This window comes from Schistocerca nitens, chromosome 1 (assembly GCF_023898315.1).
Source record: "Schistocerca nitens isolate TAMUIC-IGC-003100 chromosome 1, iqSchNite1.1, whole genome shotgun sequence".
NCBI lineage: Eukaryota > Metazoa > Arthropoda > Insecta > Orthoptera > Acrididae > Schistocerca > Schistocerca nitens.
Genome location: NC_064614.1, coordinates 1,164,067,937 through 1,164,089,948, shown reverse-complemented (window position 1 = coordinate 1,164,089,948; position 22,012 = coordinate 1,164,067,937). Strand labels below are relative to the sequence as shown.

The 22,012-nt window shown below is 45.6% G+C and overlaps 1 protein-coding gene across 3 annotated transcripts in view; it reads right to left on the bottom strand.

Annotated features, from left to right (window-relative positions):
- LOC126238836 (speckle-type POZ protein-like) overlaps window positions 1-22,012 on the bottom strand; it is a 54,319-nt gene that overhangs the window by 4,491 nt on the left and 27,816 nt on the right. For 2 of the 3 annotated variants that reach the window (XM_049947815.1, XM_049947816.1), the window contains exon 3: window positions 486-998. The exons of the other annotated variant lie outside the window; for it this stretch is intronic. In XM_049947815.1, the coding sequence (XP_049803772.1) occupies window positions 803-998 (196 nt within the window). In that variant the 3' untranslated portion in view covers window positions 486-802. Of the gene's footprint in view, window positions 1-485; window positions 999-22,012 lie in introns of those variants that run through there. 3 annotated transcript variants of the gene reach the window in all.

Below are 22,012 nucleotides of genomic sequence, written 5' to 3'. Positions count from 1 at the left end.
CGATGGTTAGCATAGCCTTCAGCTACGTCATTTGCTACGACCTAGCAAGGCGCCTTTACCAGTTACTATTGATACTGAGTCATGTTCATTCAAGAGCGACACTCATCATTAATGGATTAAAGTTAAGTATTCCACCAGCTACGTTCGTTTTTCTAAAGTCTAATTTCCTTGTCCTGTTCCAGACGTCACGCCAGCCTGCGTGAGCTAAAACGCGTGCCTTTCGGCTTCCTCTAATAATACGGCGTTGGCTCTCCTGCCAACCCACAACATCCTCAAAAAACCTTTTCTTTTAGTCGGCTTCCTCAAAAGAAAAGTTATTTACATTTGTTTATGGATATTTCCTATTTTCATACTAGTTGAAGTGTTCCTAGAGCATTTGTATGCACTACATAATGATGGGTAGAAATGAAAAAATTTTTTGTATTCTTTAATTAAAAAATAATGAAAACTCATGTTGTGAAGCATCATTTGTTTTATATCACAGATATTCATTGGACTGTTAGTTATATGATGGCATCCATTTGACATCCTGGTGGTCAGTCGAGGTAGGTTCTCCCATCTTTATCCCTAGCTTCCGTGTCGGCTCCCGCTTCCACCAGAAACGCTGCCGTCTCTTCGTACCCATGCCACGCAGCAAACTGCAGCGGTGTTCTCTCGTAACAATTCCTTGCGTTGACGTCAGCGGAACACGCTACCAGCAGCCGCACAATAGGTGAATGGCCACCGATTGCAGCCAAGTGCAGGGGCATCTCCATACTGCTGTTCCTGGCGTCAACCTCTGCCCCTCTCTCCACCAGACTCCTCATGCCCCTCTCTCCACCAGACTCCTCACTACCTCCACGTATCCCATCTCTGCAAAGAAGTGCAGGGCGGTCATCCCATCACTATCCCTCGTCCTCACATCCGCCCCTGCCGCGATGAGTTCCAGCAGCTCCTCTACATCCCCCTCCTCGAACGCCTCGATCAGTCTCCTGGTTTCGTCTTCTCCAAAACCGCTCCTGCGCGAAACATTAGTCTTACACTCTACACTACTACTACTACTACTACTACTACCACCACCACCAACACACACACACACACACACACACACAGGGTGATTTTTTTCCACTCTGTACAAACTCTGTTGACTGATCGATGAGAGGATACGTAACAAGAAAGTCTATTGAGCTTACGTCCGGTAATGCATGGTTTCCATGCTAGAGACTATTTAATCGCACTGTTACAGAGACTGCGATGTAATACGTGCTGTACCATGCACCCATAGTTACAGCAAGCATCATCTCCTGGTAATGTTCCTCATACGTCACGCCCTAGCGCCCTCTCTGGCCACAGCAATGGATAATCTTGTGTCCGATTAACTTTTGACTCACCTTGTAGTGGATGTGATACAGCGTTGTACACAATTACTCCGTATTCGAATCGAGAGATTACTGAAATGGTGTTTACTTACGCAAAGGCAAATGACAATGGTCTGTGGGAAGCACGGTTGTATGAGAAGACCTATCCCCACTGACAACAGCCACAGCATTCAGTGTTTGCAATCGTGTTTCGCCCTTTTTCTGAGGGAGTGTCGTTCCAGGATGCAAGAAGTCTTAAAAGGCACCAGACGTCGAAGAAAATGACTAACGCTGTGGAAGGCAACCGCCAAAACAGTGGACCCGCCCGACGACCGTGTGGAACATTCTCCATGCCAACTGTTACCCACCACATCACTTACAGTGTGTGCAGCGCTCACTAGCGACAGACTTTTCACATCTGTATCACTTTGGTCACTGGTTTCTTCACCAGGCTCCCCACGATTCTGGGATTTGTGTCATCCATCCTATTCACAGATGAGGCTACCTCTACACCAAGTGGTATCTTCAACTTTCATAACAGTCATCTGCAGGATTGTATGCAGAACCCCCACTGTATGGTGACAGAATGATCAGCAAGGGTGCTGCTGGGACCTCTTTATTGTGGGACCAGTCTTCCTTCTACGTCGCCTAACGGGCCGGAAATGTCAGACTTTCTTGCAGGTGACTTTGCCACCTCTGCTGGAAGAAGAGCTATTGATGATTCGAAGGGTTATGTGCGCCCTACATGATAGTGCTCCAACCCACTTCACCTTCAACATCCGGACGCTTCTCAGTTGTGTCTTCACTGGTCGATGGATCGGACGAGGGGGATCCAGTTGCATGACCTGCTTGTTCACAGGATCTCAACCCGTGCAATTTATGTTTATGGGACCATCTCAAAGGTGTTGTGTATGCAGAGTCCATTCTTGATGTGGAGACAGTGGAGCAGCGTATTCATGCTGCCTTTGACACTGTTTGGATACAGCCTGGCTGATGGGAACGTGTGAGACAACATGCTACGGCGTGTACACACATGGAAACCGTTTTCAACAAATACTGTAACTGTGGCTGCATGGTACAGCGCCTATGAGACTGTGGTCCCTGTAACAGTGTACATTTGAATAAAATAAATAACAAAAATTTCCGCATGTAAGTTCATTATGCATTTTGTGTGTTTCGTATCTCCTCATCGATGAATCCCTGGAGTTTGTACACAGCGGAAGAATCACCCAGTTTATAGGATTTATTGATTGAGATATTGAAGCAAGTGTGATTTTTTTAATATGATACACTTTTTAACAGCGATTGAAAACAAACGCTGAGGCTGAATCTCTTCACCAAACAATACAAGAAACGTACTAAGATTGGAAAGCAATGTGACCAGAGTCAGCTACTGCAGTGTAAAAATCGCCAAGCAAAGTTCTTGTGCAAAGCTCTTGTGCAAAGCTCTGTGTATAAACAATAATCGAAATTATGATTACATGGAATACACTTCAAATGAATTAAAAGTTGGTTGGTTGGTTTAAAAGGGGGGAAACGGACCAAACTACTTTGTCATCGGTTCCTTGTTCCTATTGTAATTCCACAAGGGAAAGAATAAAACAAACTAGACACACAGCGCAATACCGAGAGGAAGGAAAACCACGAGAACGACAGAAGACCAACTAACACTACAAGGACGAAAATAGGCCAAGTAAAACACAGAGACGCAAGAAACTGGTAGAAGAGAGTAAAACTGGAGAGCAGATAACCGTGGCTGGCTGACTACAAAAATAAAAGGATAAGCCAGTCACTCTGCAACACATTAAAACCTCCACCCCAAAAGCACAAGGGTGGAGGACACAGAGACAATGGACCTGCGCTGAAACTTATATCAAGTGATAAAACACACCCTCACGTATAAAATGTAAAACCAAATCAGCCAATGAGGCGTTGTCTGCTAAACTAGGACAGTACAAAAAAAATATGGGCCACTGTCAACTGGGCGCCCCACCGACACGGAGGTGGGTCTTCACAGTGCAAGAGGTAGCCCTATGTCGCCCAACCATGGCCAATGCGGAGCCGGCAGAGAGCCACAGAGTACCTGCGAGAGGCCTGCATGGAGGACTTCTACGCAGTCGTAGTCTCCTTAATGGCAGGCAGTTTGTTGTGCATACTGAGACTATGCCATTCTGTCTCCCAAAGCCGAAAAACCTTGCTGCGTAATAACGAATGCCGGTCAGTTATTGGAATGCCGCTCTCCATAAGCCTGTTTGGCCAGCATGTTAACAAGTTAGTTTCCTGCGATTCAGACGTGACCTGTGGTCCACACAAACACCACTGAACGCCTGGAACGTTCCAGGGCATAGATAGACTCCTGGATAGACGCTACAAAAGGATGGTGAGGTTAGTATTGGCCGATAGCTTGTAGGCTGCTCAAGGAGTCAGTACACGACTCCCCAGGACCTAAATGTATGTGCCCAAGAGCACGAGATATGGCCACCAGGTCAGCAGTAAAAACACTGCAGCCATTGAGCAAGGTATGGGGTACAATATGGCCTCTGAACGTTGGCGAAGGAAACGTGCCCATCAGCCATCGAGCCGTCAGTGTAAATCACTTCAGAGCCCAGGAACACGTCAAGAATCGAAAGAAAGTGGCAGCGGAGAGCCGCGGGAGTAACTGGGTCCTTAGGGCCATGTGATAGGTCCAGGTGAAGCTTTGGCCGAGGTTTACACCATGGAGGCGTACGTGAATGGACCTCGACTAGAGGTGGTAAAGAGAAGGACTCCAGACAGAAGCGATCGTACACGAACTGCTATCATGAACCCTGACTGGGGCTGCTGATGCGAGAGATGAACCACAGTGGTTGGGAAAGTGATATGGTAATTCGGATGTGCAGGAGAACTACGAATGTGTGCAACGTAACTGGCGATCAGTTGTGCACACCTAAACTTCAATGGAGGGACTCCGGCCTCCATCAGGATGCTGGCCATCATACTCGTCCTAAAGGCTCCTGTCACTAGTCAAACTCCATAGTGGTGCACTGGGTCAAGTAAATACAACTCTGAGGGCGCCACCGAACCATAAACCAGACTCCCATAATCATAGTGGGATTGAACAAGGGCTTTGTAGAGCTGCATCACAGAAGAGCGATCTGCAGCCCATTTGGCGTTGCTCAGGCAACGGAGGACATTGAGGTGCTGAGAGCACTTCCGCTTAAGCTGTCGAAGATGAGAAAGCCAAGTCAATCAGGCGTCGAAAACCAGTCCTAAGAATCGATACGCTTCCGCTACAGTGAGTGGATCGTCATTAACGTAAAGTTCTGGTTCCAGATGAACAGCACAACACACACAGAAGTGAATGACACACGACTTTGCGACTGAAAATTGGAACTTGTGGGCTAGAACCCATGACTGTGCCTTGTAGATGGCTCCCTGTAGGCGTCGCTCAGGTACACTGGTACTGGAGCAACAGTATGAAATGCAGATGTCGTCTGCATATAGAGAAGGTGAGACGGACGGCCCTACGACTGCTGCTAGGCCGTTAATGGTCACTAAAAATACACACTCAATACAGAGCCCTGATGGACCTCATTCTGCTGGATATGGGGGGAACTATGGGAGTCACCAACTTGGACATGGGAAGTACGGATCGATAGGAAATTTTGGATAAAAATCGGAAGCAGGCCCCAGAGACATCACTCATATAACGTGGTAAGGATATGTTGCCGCCAGGTCATGTCGTAAGCTTTTCTCGTAAATCAAAAAAGATGGCAACAAGGTGTCGGCATCTGGAAAGGGCTGTTCAGATGGCAGACTCGAGGGCACGAGGTTATCAGTGGTAGACCCACCCCGACGGAAAGTGCCCTAGCATGGAGTCAGTAGGTCACGTGATTCCAGGACCCAAGAAAACCACTGACACGCCATAAGTTCTAGCACCTTACAAAGAACGTTGGGTGAGGCTGATGGGCCGATAGGTATCCACACCAAGTGGGTTTTTACCTGGTTTGATCACTGGAATGATTGTGCTCTTCCGCCATTGTGATGGAAAGACGCCATCGCACCAGATCTGTTTGAAAATGAGGAGATATCACTTGTCGTTGGACTAGAGATGTTTAATCATCTGACTGTGGATCCGATCCAGTCCAGGAGCTGTGTCGAGGCAATGTGCAAGGGCGCTGAGGAGCTCCCACTCTGTAAATGGGGCGTTACAGCGTTCAATATGGCGTCTAGTGGACGAGAAGACTTTCCCTTCCATCCGAAATTTGAGAGTGCGGAAGGCTGGGGGGTAATTCTCCGCTGCAGAGGCTCGAGCATAGTGCTCAGCGAAGTGCTTGGAAATCGAGTTTGCGTTGGTAAATAACACGGACATAGGTGGTAACGCCATGGATACCTGTTGGGCTCTGCTACCCAACATGCGCATAACCAAGCCTACTCCGCTGTACATGCAGGCACACATTGACACACTTTTTTAACTACATACTTTTGGATATCATGTGTGTGAATGTGTCGGAGAAACCTGTAGCTCCGAGTAAATTCTTTCATGTACTTGGGTGAAATACCATTATATGAGGGGCGTTCAATAAGCAATACACTACTGGCCATTAAAACAGCTACACCACGAATATGACAGGCTACAGACGCGAAATTTAACCGACAGAAAGAAGATGCTGTGATGTGCAAATGATTAGCTTTTCAGAGCATTCACACAAGGTTGACGCCGATGGAGACATTTACAACGTGCTGACATGAGGAAAGTTTCCCACCGATTTCTCATACACAAACAGCAGTTGACCGGCTTGATTGGTGAGACGTTATTGTGATGCCTCGTGTAAGGAGGAGTAATGCGTACCATCACGTTTCGGATTGTAGCCTCCCGCGATTGCAGTTTATCGTATCGCGACAGTGCTGCTCGCGTTGGTCGAGATCCAATGACTGTTAGCAGAATATGGAACCTGTGGGTTCAGGAGGGTAATACGGAACGCCGTGCTGGATCCAAACGGCCTCGTATCACTAGCAGTCGAGATGACAGGCATCTTATCCGCATGATTGTAACAAATCGTGCAGCCGCGTCTCGATCCCTGAGTCAACAGATGGGGACGTTTGGAAGACAACAAACATCTGCACGAGCAGTTCGACGACGTTTGCAGCAGCATGGACTATCAGCTCGTATACCATGGCTGCTGTTACCCTTGACGCTGCATCACAGACAGGAGCGCCTCCGATGGTGTACTCAACGGCGAACCTGGATGCACGAATGGTAAAACGTCATTTTTTCAGATGAATCCAGGTTCTGTTTACAGCCTCATGATGGTCGCATCCGTGTTTGGCGACATCGCGGTGAACGCACATTGGAAGCGTGTATTTGTCATCGCCATACTGGCGTATCACCCGGCGTGATGGTATGGGGTGCCATTGGTTACACATCTCGGTCACCTCTTGTTCACATTGACGGCACTTTGAACAGTGGACGTTACATTTCCGATGTGTTCAAATGGTTCAAATGGATCTGAGCACTATGCGACTTAACTTCTGAGGTCATCAGTCGCCTAGAACTAATTAAACCTAACTAACCTAAGGACATCACACACATCCATGCCCGAGGCAGGATTCGAACCTGCGACCGTAGCAGGCACGCGGTTCCAGACTGAAGCGCCTAGAATCACACGGCCACATCGGCCGGCAGATGTGTTACAACCCATGACTCTACCCTTCACTCGATGCCTGCGAAATCCCATATTTCAGCAGGATAATGCACGACCACATGTTGCAGGTCCTGTACGGGCCTTTCTGGATATAGAAAATGTTCGACTGCTGCCCTGGTCAGCACATTCTCCAGATCTCTCGCCAACTGAAAACGTCTGGTCAATGGTGGCCGAGCAACTGGCTCGTCACAATACGCCATGCACTACTCTGGATGAACTGTGGTATCGTGTTGAAGCTGCGTGGGCAGCTGTACCTGTACACGCCATCCAAGCTCTGTTTGAATCGATGCCCAGGCGCATCAAGGCCGTTATTACGGCCAGAGGTGGTTGTTCTGGGTACTGATTTCTCAGGATCTATGCACCCAAATTACGTGAAAATGTAATCACATACTAGTTCTAGTATATTTGTCAAACGAATACCCGTTTATCATCTGCACCTCTTCTAGATGTATCAGTTTTAATGGCCAGTAGTGTGTAACTTTTTTCTCCGCTAATTTAGGTTTAACAAATGCAGAATTTGTTTTGGGACAGAGGAATATTCGTGCTTCAGCCCCTACAGTTTCATGAATTTCCGATAAAAGGTTGCGTTATTCATAGTCTTCAAAATGGCGTCTGTAACGGAGGTGCGTTCGAAACAGATTTGTCACTGAGTTCCTTTTGGTGGAAAACCAGAGCTTCGCAAAGCATCTTAGGTACTTACAAAGTGTCTACGAAGACCTAGCAGCAAACAAAAGCACTGAGTTGTTGGACGAGGCATCTGTTGTCGTAGCAGTAAGATCACGCACACCTGTCCGATCTCCCGCGTGCAGGACGGTCGCACACAGCTGTGACTACTGCAATGTTGGAACATACGGATAATCTCGTTCCAGATGATGGACAGATCTCAAAGACCTCGGTGCACAACTACAAGTCTCTGTTGATACTGCTGACACACCAGTTGCGGTACTCAAATGTGTGTGCATGTTGAGTTCCTCGCCGCCGACGAAGGACCATCCGTACGGTATTACTTGTTCGTTACGAGGCTGATCGTGACAAGTTCTTGTCGAACATCGTCACAGGCGGTGAAACGTTGGTTCACCACTTCGAATCGGAAGCGAAGCGTCAGTGCATAGAGTGGTACCATACCACCTCTCCTGCTAAGTGAAAGATCAAAGCCGCACCCTAAGCTTGTAAATTCATGGTGATGGACTTCCGCGATTCTGAAGTGTTACACTGTTTGATGTCCTCCTTCATAGTACAGCGATCAACTCTGAAGCATATTGTGCTACCCTCGGGAAATTCTTCAGTGACACAAAAATGCAAACAAGCTCTTCCTCCTCCTCCTCCTCCTCGACAACGTAAGGCCTCACACGATCTGACACACTGGACAGGGGCTCATAGAACTGCATTGCACTATTCTTCCTCATCCACCCTACAGCCCGGGTCTCCCACCTTTCCACTTCCATCTCTTTGGCACAATAAACGAGGATCTCTGTGAGAAGCAGTACACGGACGACGGGGAGGTTGTTGATGCAGCAAGAAACTGACTTCAATGTCGACCAGAAGAGTGATACCATGTGAGCATACAGACCCTCCCAGTAAGGTGGCTTAAGGCCATCGCACTGAACGGAGGTTATGGTGAAAAAGAGGGTTTAGTAGCCATAAGAATGGGAAATAATATGGTGTATTGGAATTCTGAATAAAACCAACCTGCATTTAGAAAATAAAAGAGTTGCATTGCCCTTTATATCTATGCCTGCAAGCCCGCCTCTGCTTACTGAACACAATATGCAGTGTGAAGTGAAATTCGCGCACTCGGGCTTCGCAGCGCAGCTCCTCATATGCCAGCGATTGAAAAAAAAAGTCTACCACAAAATTTCGTCCGGCGAGTACATCCGGCAGAAAAAGGACGTTAAAGAGTGGCAATTTGGCAACACTGTAACCACATGTGTGGTAAGCACCTTTGTGAGCACTCAGTCATCCTGCTGTACGGCTGGTGCCGTGGATAGAGTATTGGGTTAGCAAGCAGCAGGTCCATGGTTCGATCCTGGGTTGAGGCCTATGTTTTTTATTTGGTAATGTAGTGCAGGTGGTACGGTATCTGGCATCTTACTCGTCAACAGATATTGCAGTGGGTCCTCTAGAAAACACTTACACTTACATACTACAATCGTAGAAATGGAAGGTTGGTCAGCCTTCAATGGAATTTCACAATTACCTCATCCACCAGATGCGAAATCTGTTTTCGTCTTATCCTCCTCCAGTGGTCTCAGAGATTAGTAGCAAGTATTATTCTTGCCTCGTTCAAGTCCATACATTTCGTTAGGTCCTTATGGTACCAATAGAACTACCAATGAGCTTTGCAAATAATGTCCAAACTCTGTTACTATTTGTATGTGTTATCACCGCAGTCCCACGCCTTTTAACACTGCTGTTCACCACATGCTGTTCACCACATGCTGTTCACTACATCTTTCTCTGCATTGTTATTATTATTATTATTATTATTATTATTATTACTATTCTCTCAATGGGATTGTGGAAACATTACGTGTATTACCGTGAGGGACGCAGTGTAATTCGAAACAGAACATTTTACAATTAGCGATGTTGGTATGAATCGTTCAGAACAATATCTGTCAGAGGGGTAAAGCCCATTACATGGAACAGGCACATCTTTAGTATCTCGAAACTGATATTGTTTATGTTGTTACACTGTCCTATGAGAGGTCACTTGCGTCAACTGTCTGTTTCTTATTTGTCTAACCAGAGTTACAAAATGTTGTAAATTTAGGATACATGTGACGTAAGAAACGGCGTATATTACTGTATGAAATGTCAGAATGAAATTAGCAAATAAAATGCGCCTCAACCCAGGATCGAACCCACGTCCTCCTGCATGCAAACCCAAATCTATATCCTGTGCACCAACTCCACATCGCAACGAACATGTGCTGACAAAGCTAGTTACAGTACATGTGGTCACGGTTTTGCCAGACTGCCACTCTATAACGTCCTTTTTCTGCTGGATGCACTCGCCGGACGATATTTTTGCGAGAGATTTTTTTATCGCTGGCATGTGAGGAGTCGCGCCGCTAAGCCCGAGTGTGCGAATTTCGCTTCACCCTGTATACGTCACATCATTAAGGTACTTACTAATGAAGAGCACAATGTGTGGCGTGTGGCAACCACACTGCAATGAGCCTAATATGCAATACCAACATTCTGATCCAGAAACTTGTTTTCATGTAGTGTGGAGTAAAACCGAAGACAGTTACGAACAAAGTCCTTTCATATTCTGCCGAAGGAGATGTTCCCGCAGTTAAATCTAATATCCACAAACCAAACTCTTAGTTTCTTTTTGCATGAATATTATATGCACATCCGTATTCTGGTGTCACTGTCTGAACTGGGAACTAGTCTGTACGAAAAAATTAAATGATTATAGGGCCAAGGTTTATGTACTCAAAATTCATTGTACTGTTCGGACCATTATTTAAAATACTTTGTAATTCTTCCTATCGAATGGCTAGATAGAAGATGTGAATTTTGAACGACTTCACAGTGGCCAAGAGACTGGAAATAGTTTTGAACCCCATGGTGCTTTGCTAGCTGTGGCCCACATAAAGATCGTGTGGCTTTGTATGCGTCTGGAGCGTGTACCAGACCAGCGGTGGTGCGATTCAAGATGGCTACCACGTGAGCCGTTATGTGCTGAATGTTGAGCTCCTGATTAAGTGTTGATTTCGCAGTACCACGGTATTCAACTAACACTCAAGTGTGTACAGTTATCTGGGTGCAAGTGCTTCGTAGTTAGGGATACAACTTTGTCCCAAAGTGTTTCATTCGATACGGCGAAACTTTGAATTTAACAAGCTTTACTCCGTGGCAAGCGTGACTGCTCGCTTTATTGCCAGAGTGCTATCTCCTCCCTGTAGTAATAAGTTTGACAAGAGCCGCTCTGAACCGATGCGCCGGCCAGTGTGGCCGAGCAGTTCTACGCGCTTCAGTCTGCAACCGCGCAACCGCTACGGCCGCAGGTTCAAATCGTGCCTCGAGTATAGGTGTGTGTGGTGTCCTTAGGTTAGTTAGGTTTAAGTAGTTCTAAGCTCTAGGGGGCTGATGACCTCAGATGTTAAGTCCCATAGTGCTCAGAGCCGTTTGAACCATTTGAACCGAAGCGCAGGTCCGCAGTGAGAGCCAGCCACAGCCGACAGTGCATCGTGCTGCGAGGGTGATGCGTGCCGTTCTTCAGTTGGTAAACAACTTCCAACTTGGTCTCTAAAGACGAGGCCAAGGATTCTGAGGCGTCAGCAAATTCACAGGCCTCGGGGTCAAATGATGTGGGTACTGACGCGGGTCACCATGAGATTTCCCACACCCTGAGTCAGGAACTGGTTGTCACAGAGATATGGTAACAGCAGCTGAAGTGCTATTACTCAAAGGAAATATACCCTTGCGAGCCATAGCACAGGTGATGCATGTTGGCATGGTGGAGAATGTACACGAATTCGAAAATTGTATGCCTCAGCGGAATCTAACATGATCTCACGACCTCCGAACGTGGAGGAAAGTAAAGGAAGTCAACTGGGTAAGCTAGGTACAATTTGTGTGAAAAAAGTAACGAGACTGGAAACACTGCTAGCGACCTAGTTTTGAGAGGCCAAGAACACGTTGAAGACGAACCTGACCCAAGAATACATTCAACTTAAAAAGCGTGTGATTGTTAGTGTGAAATCAGAACGACATTTGACGGTAAGAATGATGTATGACCTGTTAAACAATTTCACCCTCTATCAAATTTTGACCGAAATTTCGCACATCTGAAAGGTTTGTGCCGAAATCGTGCCGAGAAATCTTACAACCGATGACAAGAACAATCTAAGAAACGTGAGCGTTACTCTTCTTGATTGGACCCCGAACGGTTCAGATGTGTGAACACATATGATGAATCCTGGACTCTGAGCAGTATCCTGGGACAAAGAGACTAAGTGCGGAGTGGCACACTGGGACATCTGCTGGAGAGAATAAAAGCTCGTGAGCAAGATGGCTGAACGCCATCAGTGATCGGCTAGTTTATCTTTCCTATTTACGGCCAGTGATCCTTGTCAGACAGATTACGGAACATAGGGGGAGAGTATTTGGAGGGATGTACAGTAGAGTGTCGCGCCTTGGCTGTCAATGCGAACGGTAATGCAGTGAGTTCTGCATTGACTTGGCACGTGATAGCATGCAGCTTACACGGTGTGTGCTTCTAGTGGGAAGTAGTGGCCGGTATGAGGGAGTAAACATGCCCGGCGTTCCTGGAGAAGGAGTACGCCGCTGCTTGCGAGGGTTTCAGTACGGGCTGTTGGCACGGTCAACGTTCTAGTTCAAACCTGTAAGAAATGAAGGAATGACGGCCTCGGTGTTTTGTGAGACGCACAGGAGGGATTCATTACAGGGTATCCATTGCGATTTGCTAGACCACCATTGAAATCATCAGCCTGCAGTTAAGGTGAGCATAGTTATTACTATTATTATCTGCTTCTGCAGACCACAACGAAACTGTGTCCCATCTACTCAAGATTCTTTCGCTGTCGCCATCCGTTGTGGTTGGTCGTTACGCAGTTTGAATTTCCTGCCTGTACTTCATGAGCTGACCTCTAAGTCGGCTCAATCTGCCCCTCCATATATCTTATGCTCTGCTTCTTCAAAAACTTCACGAAGGGTGTTTCCTGTGTACGATTTGTCTGTCGTGTTGGTATCTCACGTGCGTTTGATTAATTGGCGGCTAGGGCCGCGAACTTTTATTTCAGGAACAAAATGTTTCCTTACGGCGCAAACTTATTAACGTGGCGCCAGCGTAATTCAGTAATTTTATCTGGCAGGTTTCTCATTTCTGTTATATTTGTCAGTACCGGCTGGTAATTGGATGTTTTAGTCTGTTGCAGACTTGTGGACACTCTGACGCTAAACTGGCGGTTTGCGTACATGCTGTAGCGTACCGATCAGGTGATGAATGAGCGAAATGTGATGCAGCTCGCACTGATTTAGAGTTGAGAACCAAAACTTCAGTTATTTAATTGCCGATTGCAACCAATCTGTGGAAATTTTGAAGTTTACTCATTACTGTGATTGCATTGTTAAACCTTCAGCTTATGTTTAAAGCGTCTTGTTAATTATTCATGTACCTTGTTGTCAAATAGTTTGTGTTTAAGATATCCCTTCAGGTCTGTTTCAAAGTAACTTTTCAAATACTAGTTAATTATTGAGTTTTTAATTGCATTTCTTAATTGGTCTTGCAGGCATCATTAATTGTAGTTGGTATTTCTTACAATCAGCCCTTCAGGCGTTATCGGTTATTACTTGCATTTTTTTAAAAAAATCTGCCGTTCTGGCGGTACTCGTTGCGGTAGTGGCAATGTTTTTAAAACAACCTTGCGTTATTGGTTGTTGTTTTCTGTTTCTTAAAATTAGCCCTTCTGGCGTTTTGCTTTGGGAATTTTTTGTATTTCAGTCTTATCTTGTTTTCTATATCAGTCCTTCAGGCTGTGTGTGAAAAATTTTATCAGGCTAGGTTGACGCCAGTGTTTTTAAAATAATTCATAAATTGTTAAAGATCGCTAGCTTGTCCTGTCAAGACTAACTTAATGTTACATAAAGTCCGTGTTACCTACCCATCAACTATATACAAATCAGCAAGCACCGGCCCAGTCCATCCTTTGGTTATTTGGTCACGTGGCACCAGGTTGGATACCCGTCCGTGTCTATCAGCTCGAATGAGCAAATAAAACATAAAAACTATTCTTATTTGCTCTCCCGACAGTAGAGGTATCATGCATGAAGAATTTGTTCCTATAGGACAGATTGTCAGCCAACTGTTTGTGAAGAAATCCTTCATAGTCTCAGATAAAGGGGGAATTAAGTGAGACCAGACGTTGCAGACAAGTGGATACTGCATCATGGCAACGCCCCATGTCACACGGCCACTTGAAGGCACTGTTTCTGTCCCAGAGCCCCCATATCCACCGGATCTGAGTCGTCCTGACTTTTCTTTCCCAGGAATTGAAAAAAGAAGTCATTTCGGAACTATGACGAACATTCAAATGAATGTGATCGACATGTTAAATGTCCTAGCATTTGAAGCCTTTCAGCGCTGCTATCAAGACTGGAAACGACTCCGCTGGTGAATAACTACCGGGAGAATTACTTTGAAGGGGACAATACTTTTGACAATAATAAAAGCTTTGGTAGATAAAAAATCCGTCTCGTTACTTTGTTCATACAGCTCGTATGATGGTATTCATTAAAACGAAAAAAAAAGAGGGAAACCAAGAAGATAGTCAGGGAAGCCAACTCTAAAGTTGTAGCTCCACAAAATGAGGAAGTAAAAAGAAACAGCATTCATTCTACTAAGAACGCCTTAACATTGTATGTGGTCCATGTACAGGACTGCAAAACATTAGTCGAACATGAGTATTTAAAAACTCAGGTCAGCTGTGAGCCACTATAGAAAAATAGCCCGTCGGTCACCCTTTACGAAATTCCCACTAGCATGCCCAATTAGGCGCTCATGACATGTCTACGAGCTAACCTTTGACAGAGAAATGGATCGAGAAAATTTTAATGATCTTTTCCTTTCATTTACGAAATGCGTTAGAGGAAAAGCCACGTTACATCACATGGCAGAAGTGTCTACTGTTATGACAAAGAGAGTGGTTGAACAACAGAAGTCTCCTGCAATATCTGTTTACGATTACTGTATGCCAATTACACGTCTGAAGTGCTTTGGTTATGGACTGTGTGTGTTCTGTATTTCGGCTAAGATAATATGTGGGAAGAAGACAGTGAAAGAAGTAACTTTTCCAGGGAAATGAGTCTAGCTGTCTAGCAGTGTGCCTACCCTGCAAAAAGCAGGGGAAAAAAACCACTGCGAACAATAGAATTTGTCTTACTTAACAAATGCTATTGAAAATACTGACAAGGGGCAGATTACTGAGAACTACACTAACTCAGTACTTCAGTCCACGAATGAACTAGCATATACAAAAAATACTGCACTCAAATCTAGGAAGCATAAATCGCCATCTAAGCGGTTAAGAGAGAACTACTGGCTTTAAATTTAAAAGGGCCTTGCACGTGCTTAGCACAAGACAGCTGTTTGATGTCGCCATTCAGACAGACAGCTCTGCTGAAATGCCATCTCTTTCTCCCATCTGAAAACGCATGCTGGACGCTGCCACCCAAAGTGATTAATCCTATATCTCTGTAGAAGTATAAAACGCAAGTAGACCCTGAACTTTTGTATGATAGCTATGGTGATAAGTTTCTCTGGAATAGAGAAGCTGGTTAGTCTACACACATCTTAAGACATCTAGTGAGTGTGTGACACCAGTGTGAGAATTCCTGACCTTCACTTTCCAAGAATTAGTGGACAAAATTCAGTTAAAAACAGTGACTCTTCCATCCTGCACAGGCAAGAGTAACGAACTCAGTCAAAACGCATGCAGAAAGGAGAAGAGGAATCTCATTTACAACTTTACACACAAATCTTATCACATACAGGGTGTTTCAAAAATGACCGGTTTATTTGATACGGCAATAGAAACTAAACGAGCAGCGATAGAAATACACCGTTTGTTGCAATATGCTTGGGACAACAGTACATTTTCAGGCGGACAAACTTTCGAAATTACAGTAGTTACAATTTTCAACAACAGATGGCGCTGCAAGTGATGTGAAAGATATAGAAGACAACGCAGTCTGTGGGTGCGCCATTCTGTACGTCGTCTTTCTGCTGTAAGCGTGTGCTGTTCACAACGTGCAAGTGTGCTGTGGACAACATGGTTTATTCCTTAGAACAGAGGATTTTTCTGGTGTTGGAATTCCACCGCCTAGAACACAGTGTTGTTGCAACAAGACGAAGTTTTCAACGGAGGTTTAATGTAACAAAAGGACCGAAAAGCGATACAATAAAGGATCTGTTTGAAAAATTTCAACGGACTGGGAACGTGACGGATGAACGTGCTGGAAAGGTAGGGCGACTGTGTACGGCAACCACAGAGGGCAACGCGCAGCTAGTGCAGCAGGTGATCCAACAGCGGCCTCGGGTTTCCGTTCGCAGTGTTGCAGCTGCGGTCCAAATGACGCCAACGTCCACGTATCGTCTCATGCGCCAGAGTTTACACCTCTATCCATACAAAATTCAAACGCGGCAACCCCTCAGCGCCGCTACCATTGCTGCACGAGAGACATTCGCTAACGATATAGTGCACAGGATTGATGACGGCGATATGCATGTGGGCAGCATTTGGTTTACTGACGAAGCTTATTTTTACCTGGACGGCTTCGTCAATAAACAGAACTGGCGCATATGGGGAACCGAAAAGCCCCATGTTGCAGTCCCAAGTCCCATCGTCCCTGCATCCTCAAAAAGTACTGGTCTGGGCCGCCATTTCTTCCAAAGGAATCATTGGCCCATTTTTCAGATCCGAAACGATTACTGCATCACGCTATCTGGACATTCTTCGTGAATTTGTGGCAGTACAAACTGCCTTAGACGACACTGCGAACACTTCGTGGTTTATGCAAGATGGTGCCCGGCCACATCGCACGGCCGACGTCTTTAATTCCCTGAATGAATATTTCGATGATCGTGTGATTGCTTTGGGCTATCCGAAACATACAGGAGGCGGCGTGGATTGGCCTCCCTATTCGCCAGACATGAACCCCTGTGACTTCTTTCTGTGGGGACACTTGAAAGACCAGGTGTACCGCCAGAATCCAGAAACAATTGAACAGCTGAAGCAGTACATCTCATCTGCATGTGAAGCCATTCCGCCAGACACGTTGTCAAAGGTTTCGGGTAATTTCATTCAGAGACTACGCCATATTATTGCTATGCATGGTGGATATGTGGAAAATATCGTACTATAGAGTTTCCCAGACCGCAGCGCCATCTGTTGTTGACAATTGTAACTACTGTAATTTGGAAAGTTTGTCTGCCTGAAAATGTACTGTTGTCCCAAGCATATTGCAACAAACGGTGTCTTTCTATCGCTGCTCGTTTAGTTTGTATTGCCGTTGCAAATATACCGGTCATTTTTGAAACACCCTGTATCAACGCATGGCATTTGACCATAGAAAGTCACGTTTGCGTCGTTACTTTCATACTCACTCACAATCCAACACACAGTCGTTACGATCACCACAATTGAACGCTATGCACATCCTGACGCTGCTACACGAATTACAAAAGCGTTCGGACGAACAGAAATTCAACGTGTGCTGGAAGCGTACTCTCCACCAAGGAAGAATCTCCAAGACGTCCAAAGAGCGTAAAGCACAACGAAGGGGAGATGCTCAATGGCAGATGTAGTTCCCAACAGGAGATCCCACGTAAATCCGTTAGTTGTATGATGATCATGCCATGATCAACCAAGATATTAATGCGGATACCAGTGGATTTACTCTCACCATGTACTTTCAGCAATGAAATATTTATACAAATTCAAAAGCTGAAGGACATTTTTAAGACAAATTATGTTAAGCTAATTGTAACTGGCCTTGAAGCAGATACTAAATCTGTGTCGTGCCACAGTGCAACACTATATGATAAGGATCATGAATTACGGAGGCTGTTCTCGAGCTGCAGTTTTACACCGATGAGCCAAAACATTATGACCACATGTTTAACAACGTGTTATTCGACTTTTCAAACACAGTGCAACAGAGATTCTGATTTCCATGGATTCTACAAGTCATTGAAGTAAGGTCTCCTATTTTTTTTTATAAGTACAGAACTCTGTGTGGCAGTTGGTCATTGTTATGGAGAGTGCTTCACGCCCTGTGTGTAAACATGCACACGTCGCACTGAGGGGCTTAGTCTTGGCTTGGCAGCCGTTGAAAATAGAGCTCCCGTTTGATGTAACCGTCAAGTGAGAACTGCGCGCAGTTATTCGGTTTTTGAACGCAAAGGGCACTGCACCGATTGAAATCGATCGCCAATTGACGTAAGTGTACGGTGAGTCGTGCATGGATGTCAAAAATGTTCGTAAGTGGTGTAGAGTGTTTGCAGTTGGTCAGTCCGAAATTCACGACGAACAAAGGAGCGGGAGACCGTCAATTTCTGAGTAGACCGTGTTGAAGGTTGAGCAAAGCATGCGTGAAGATCGGCGGACCACACTGGATCATCTCTGCATGTTTGTTCCTGAGGTTTCCCGAAGCACCGCTCACAGAATTTTAACGGAAACATTGAACTACCGGTGTGCGCAAGATGGGTGCCACGCATGCTGACTGAGGACCACATGTGGCAACGAGTTGATGCTTCCCGCGCATTTCTTCACCGCCTTGCAGCCGAACAGGACAACTTTGTGGACTCAATTGTGACGAGTGACGAAACGTGAGCATACCACTTCACACCTAAGACCAAGCAACAATCACGCCGGTGGCGGCATTCTTCTTCGCCAAAGCCGCGGAAGTTCAAGGAAACGCAGTCTGCCGGTAAAGTCATGACAACCGTTTTTTGGGATCGGAAATTAACGCTGATAGTTACTGTGAGACTCTGAAAAAACTCAAACGGGCAATTCAGAACCGGAGAAAAGGAATGTTGAGCAAGGGCGTACACATTCTCCATGAAAACGCTCGCTCACACATCGCTCGGAACAGTTTCAGTGGAACATAATCACCCACCCACCCTATAGTCCTGACTTGGCACCCAGTGACTATCACCTGTTCCCTACGTTAAAAGAACATTGGGCCGGAAAGCGATTCAGCTCCGACGACGAGGTGAAAGAAGAGGTTCATAGCTTTCTGAACAGCATGGCGGCGAGCTCGTATGACGTGGGCATACAAAAACTGCCACAGCGTCTACAAAAATGCATTGACAGAAATGACGATTATGTCCAAAAATAGCTAAATGTTCAAGCTGTAAACTGATGTAAACCATTGTAGAAATAAACAGGTCTACGTATTTACAAAAATAGGAGACCTTACTTTTGGGATTACCCTCGTATGTGGCACCAGATGTCTACACCCAGGTGAAGTAATTCCTGCAAAGTAAAAGACGGCTGTCTACTGGCACACAGCTGGCTCCCGATGTGTGTTCCAGTGGATGCGTAAGAGGCACATTTTCTGGCCAAGGCACTGATTTCACTGCAGCACGATTCTGACTTTGCAACACTGACGGTTATCCTGCTGGAAGATGTCATCGTCTTAGGGTGAGACTTCACGCGTGAAGCGATGCAGGTGGTCCGTAATTTTGACGTAGTTCGCAGCCGTCATGATACCTTTTATTACCAACAAAAATATAGTTGAGGCCCAACTCAATGTACCTCTTAACACAAGGCATCTATGGTGCAGTGCATGTTTCGTGTCTGGATGACAGCGTGTAATGACCCAACCATCGACCTGGTGTAACAAGAATTGCGATTTATTCGACAGGCCACATGTTTCTGTTGATCCATGGTGAAAACTCGGTGATGCTGTGCCCTCTGCAATCGTAACTATGTCGTTTGGTCAACACAGGAATACGTAGGGGTCATGTGACATGGAGCTCCATGTTCGACGATGGCCTTTGAACGATGTGCTCCGAAACACTTGTGCCTGCACCAGCACTGTGTCGTCAGACCTACCACAGATCGCTACCTGTATAGAATTGCACAGGAGGGCTCCCCCGACCTCTACGTTTAGCTGATGAGATGAGGTCGTCCAATACCATCCTTCAACCACTTTACATACGTGATCACGACACCAGTAGGCGAACAGGCGACCTCCTGCGCCTTTTCAGAGATTCTCGCTTCCAGCCGCAGTGCCCCAACAATGAGCCCTTTGTCAAAACTGCTTGTATCAGTGGAACTGCGCATTTAGGTCCAGAATCTTCGCTATAATGACTGCCCATTCGTCTCTTCCCGCTACAGCATTCGTGGGCAGCGGACATAATGTTTTGATTCAGCAGTATATGTGCACAATCATCCTGGAAACACACCTACTTACCAAAACAGGACGTGAGAAAGCTCCAATGTGGACGTTACATTTACAAGTGTGTCAGCTTGTAGGTATGTTCACTGGGAAGTCACCTCAGGATAGAGAACTAGCGATTATAATCTGATACAGATTTACTTGGAGGGACTACAGAGTGATTTAGAGTTTTTCAAGACGGTAAAAACAAATATCACAAAAGCAAGCTAGGAGCTTCTGTGGACTGTGTACGCTTCCCCACCCTTAACAGAACCCAGAGACAATTTTCGCGAAAATGCCTTCGAATTATCAAAAACTGTCAGGGATGCGATTAGGACTTACACTGAGGGTTCCGTGCAAATTAGCACCGAGTTGTAGAGGTTATGATACTAAACTGTTGCACGAAGGGTCGTTAATTCAAAACTCACCTGGACTGTACAATAATAATTTCTATATGCGGCTCGAGTACATTCTACAAGTATCCACAAATGTCATGGATCATTGTACTGGAATGTTCTGTAGCTGTATAAATACTGCTTGTGTTCTAGCCGGAGGCAGTTGGCTCCTTGCTCTTGTATCTGCAAATGCTGAGTAAATCTTCGTTAAGTGAAGATAGTGTTAGTCACTAATCTAATTACATCTTCTTCTAAGTGACATTTTTGTAGAGACGCTGGGTATTGGAACTTGTGATAGCGCACATTATGGACGACAGAGTGGCTCCAATCAGGCCACGACAGAGCCGCCGTTAACGCGGCGAGAAACCTGAGTTCGAGCCATATTCAACAGATCGCAGTCCATCGGAGACAGGAGAAGACGAGTACTTTACGATGACAGAAACTGTGTGCCACCCCATGAGATATCTCTCCGGGTTCTCTGGTGACGATGGCCCTGATCCAAACAAGTGGCTGAAGGTATATGAGCGTATAGCCAAATTTAACAAATGGGATGACACCGTGCGTTTTGTTAACGTATTTTTCTCCTTTGAGGGCACTGTCAAGCAATGGTATAGGAACAACGAGGACAAGTTCACAAGCTGGGCAGTATTCCAGGCGGAACTGCGCAAGTATTTCGGCGAAACAACGACAGAAGTGCAAGGCTGCAGATAAACAGAAGTGCAGGGCACACCAACCAGGAGAAACTACAGCATCCTACCTTCATGACGTCTTGGAGCTGTGTAAAATAGTGGATGTTAGATTGAAGGAGGAAGATGAGGTTGCACATTTCATGAAGGGTGTTGCTGAGGACATGTATCAAGCACTACTCCTGAAGGAGGTTCCGACAGCAGACGACTTCATAAAGGGTGCCAGTATATCGAGACAATGCCTCAAAAAAGAATTACACGCAAGAAGTTTGAACGGCTTCCAAACGTCGTATCGATGTCTGTGATGGAGGAAGCTACTGATTTCACAAGTGTTCTTCGTCAGATAGTGAGAGAGGAAGTTCAGAAGACACTTGGATTGCATGGCGAGCAAAAAACTGAGACGCTTCAAGAGGTCGCAAGGGAGGAAGTGGAACAGACATTGAACCCAATCTCTCGTCCTTCATTTCCCTTTGAAACGGTGAAAAAGTGGAGACCCTGGCGGAGTCACAGTCCTACAATGCCAAATGAGCAACCTGTCTGGGTTAAGTTAGTGGCATTCACTGGAAGGTTATTAGTAGCACCATAGAAAACTTCATGTAACACAGGAGCGCTGAGGTTTGTCATCTACTTCTGTACACAGCATCACTGTTACAGAAATCAGTACCTACTACAGCACCATTACTAGGTCAATCCCAAACAGAGAAGCAATGTGGTAAGAAGACCCAGTATTGTGTGGACGCTGCTCAAAGCTTCGGTGTTGCTGTGGTGTCATGAGGGTGAACACAGAGCATATGAGCGTATGTGCTTACAGTACCTTGCCTACTAGATATCTGCTGTATGTAACCTGACTCTTTGGAGCTTGATGTAAAATTCCCCCAGTACCGCTCAGGGTTAACAAAATAATTTAACTATGAAAACTGATGGTATACAGTATACATGCACTAATAAAATAGAAAAATAATGCAACAGGCAAAGTTGTAAGACTATCCTGC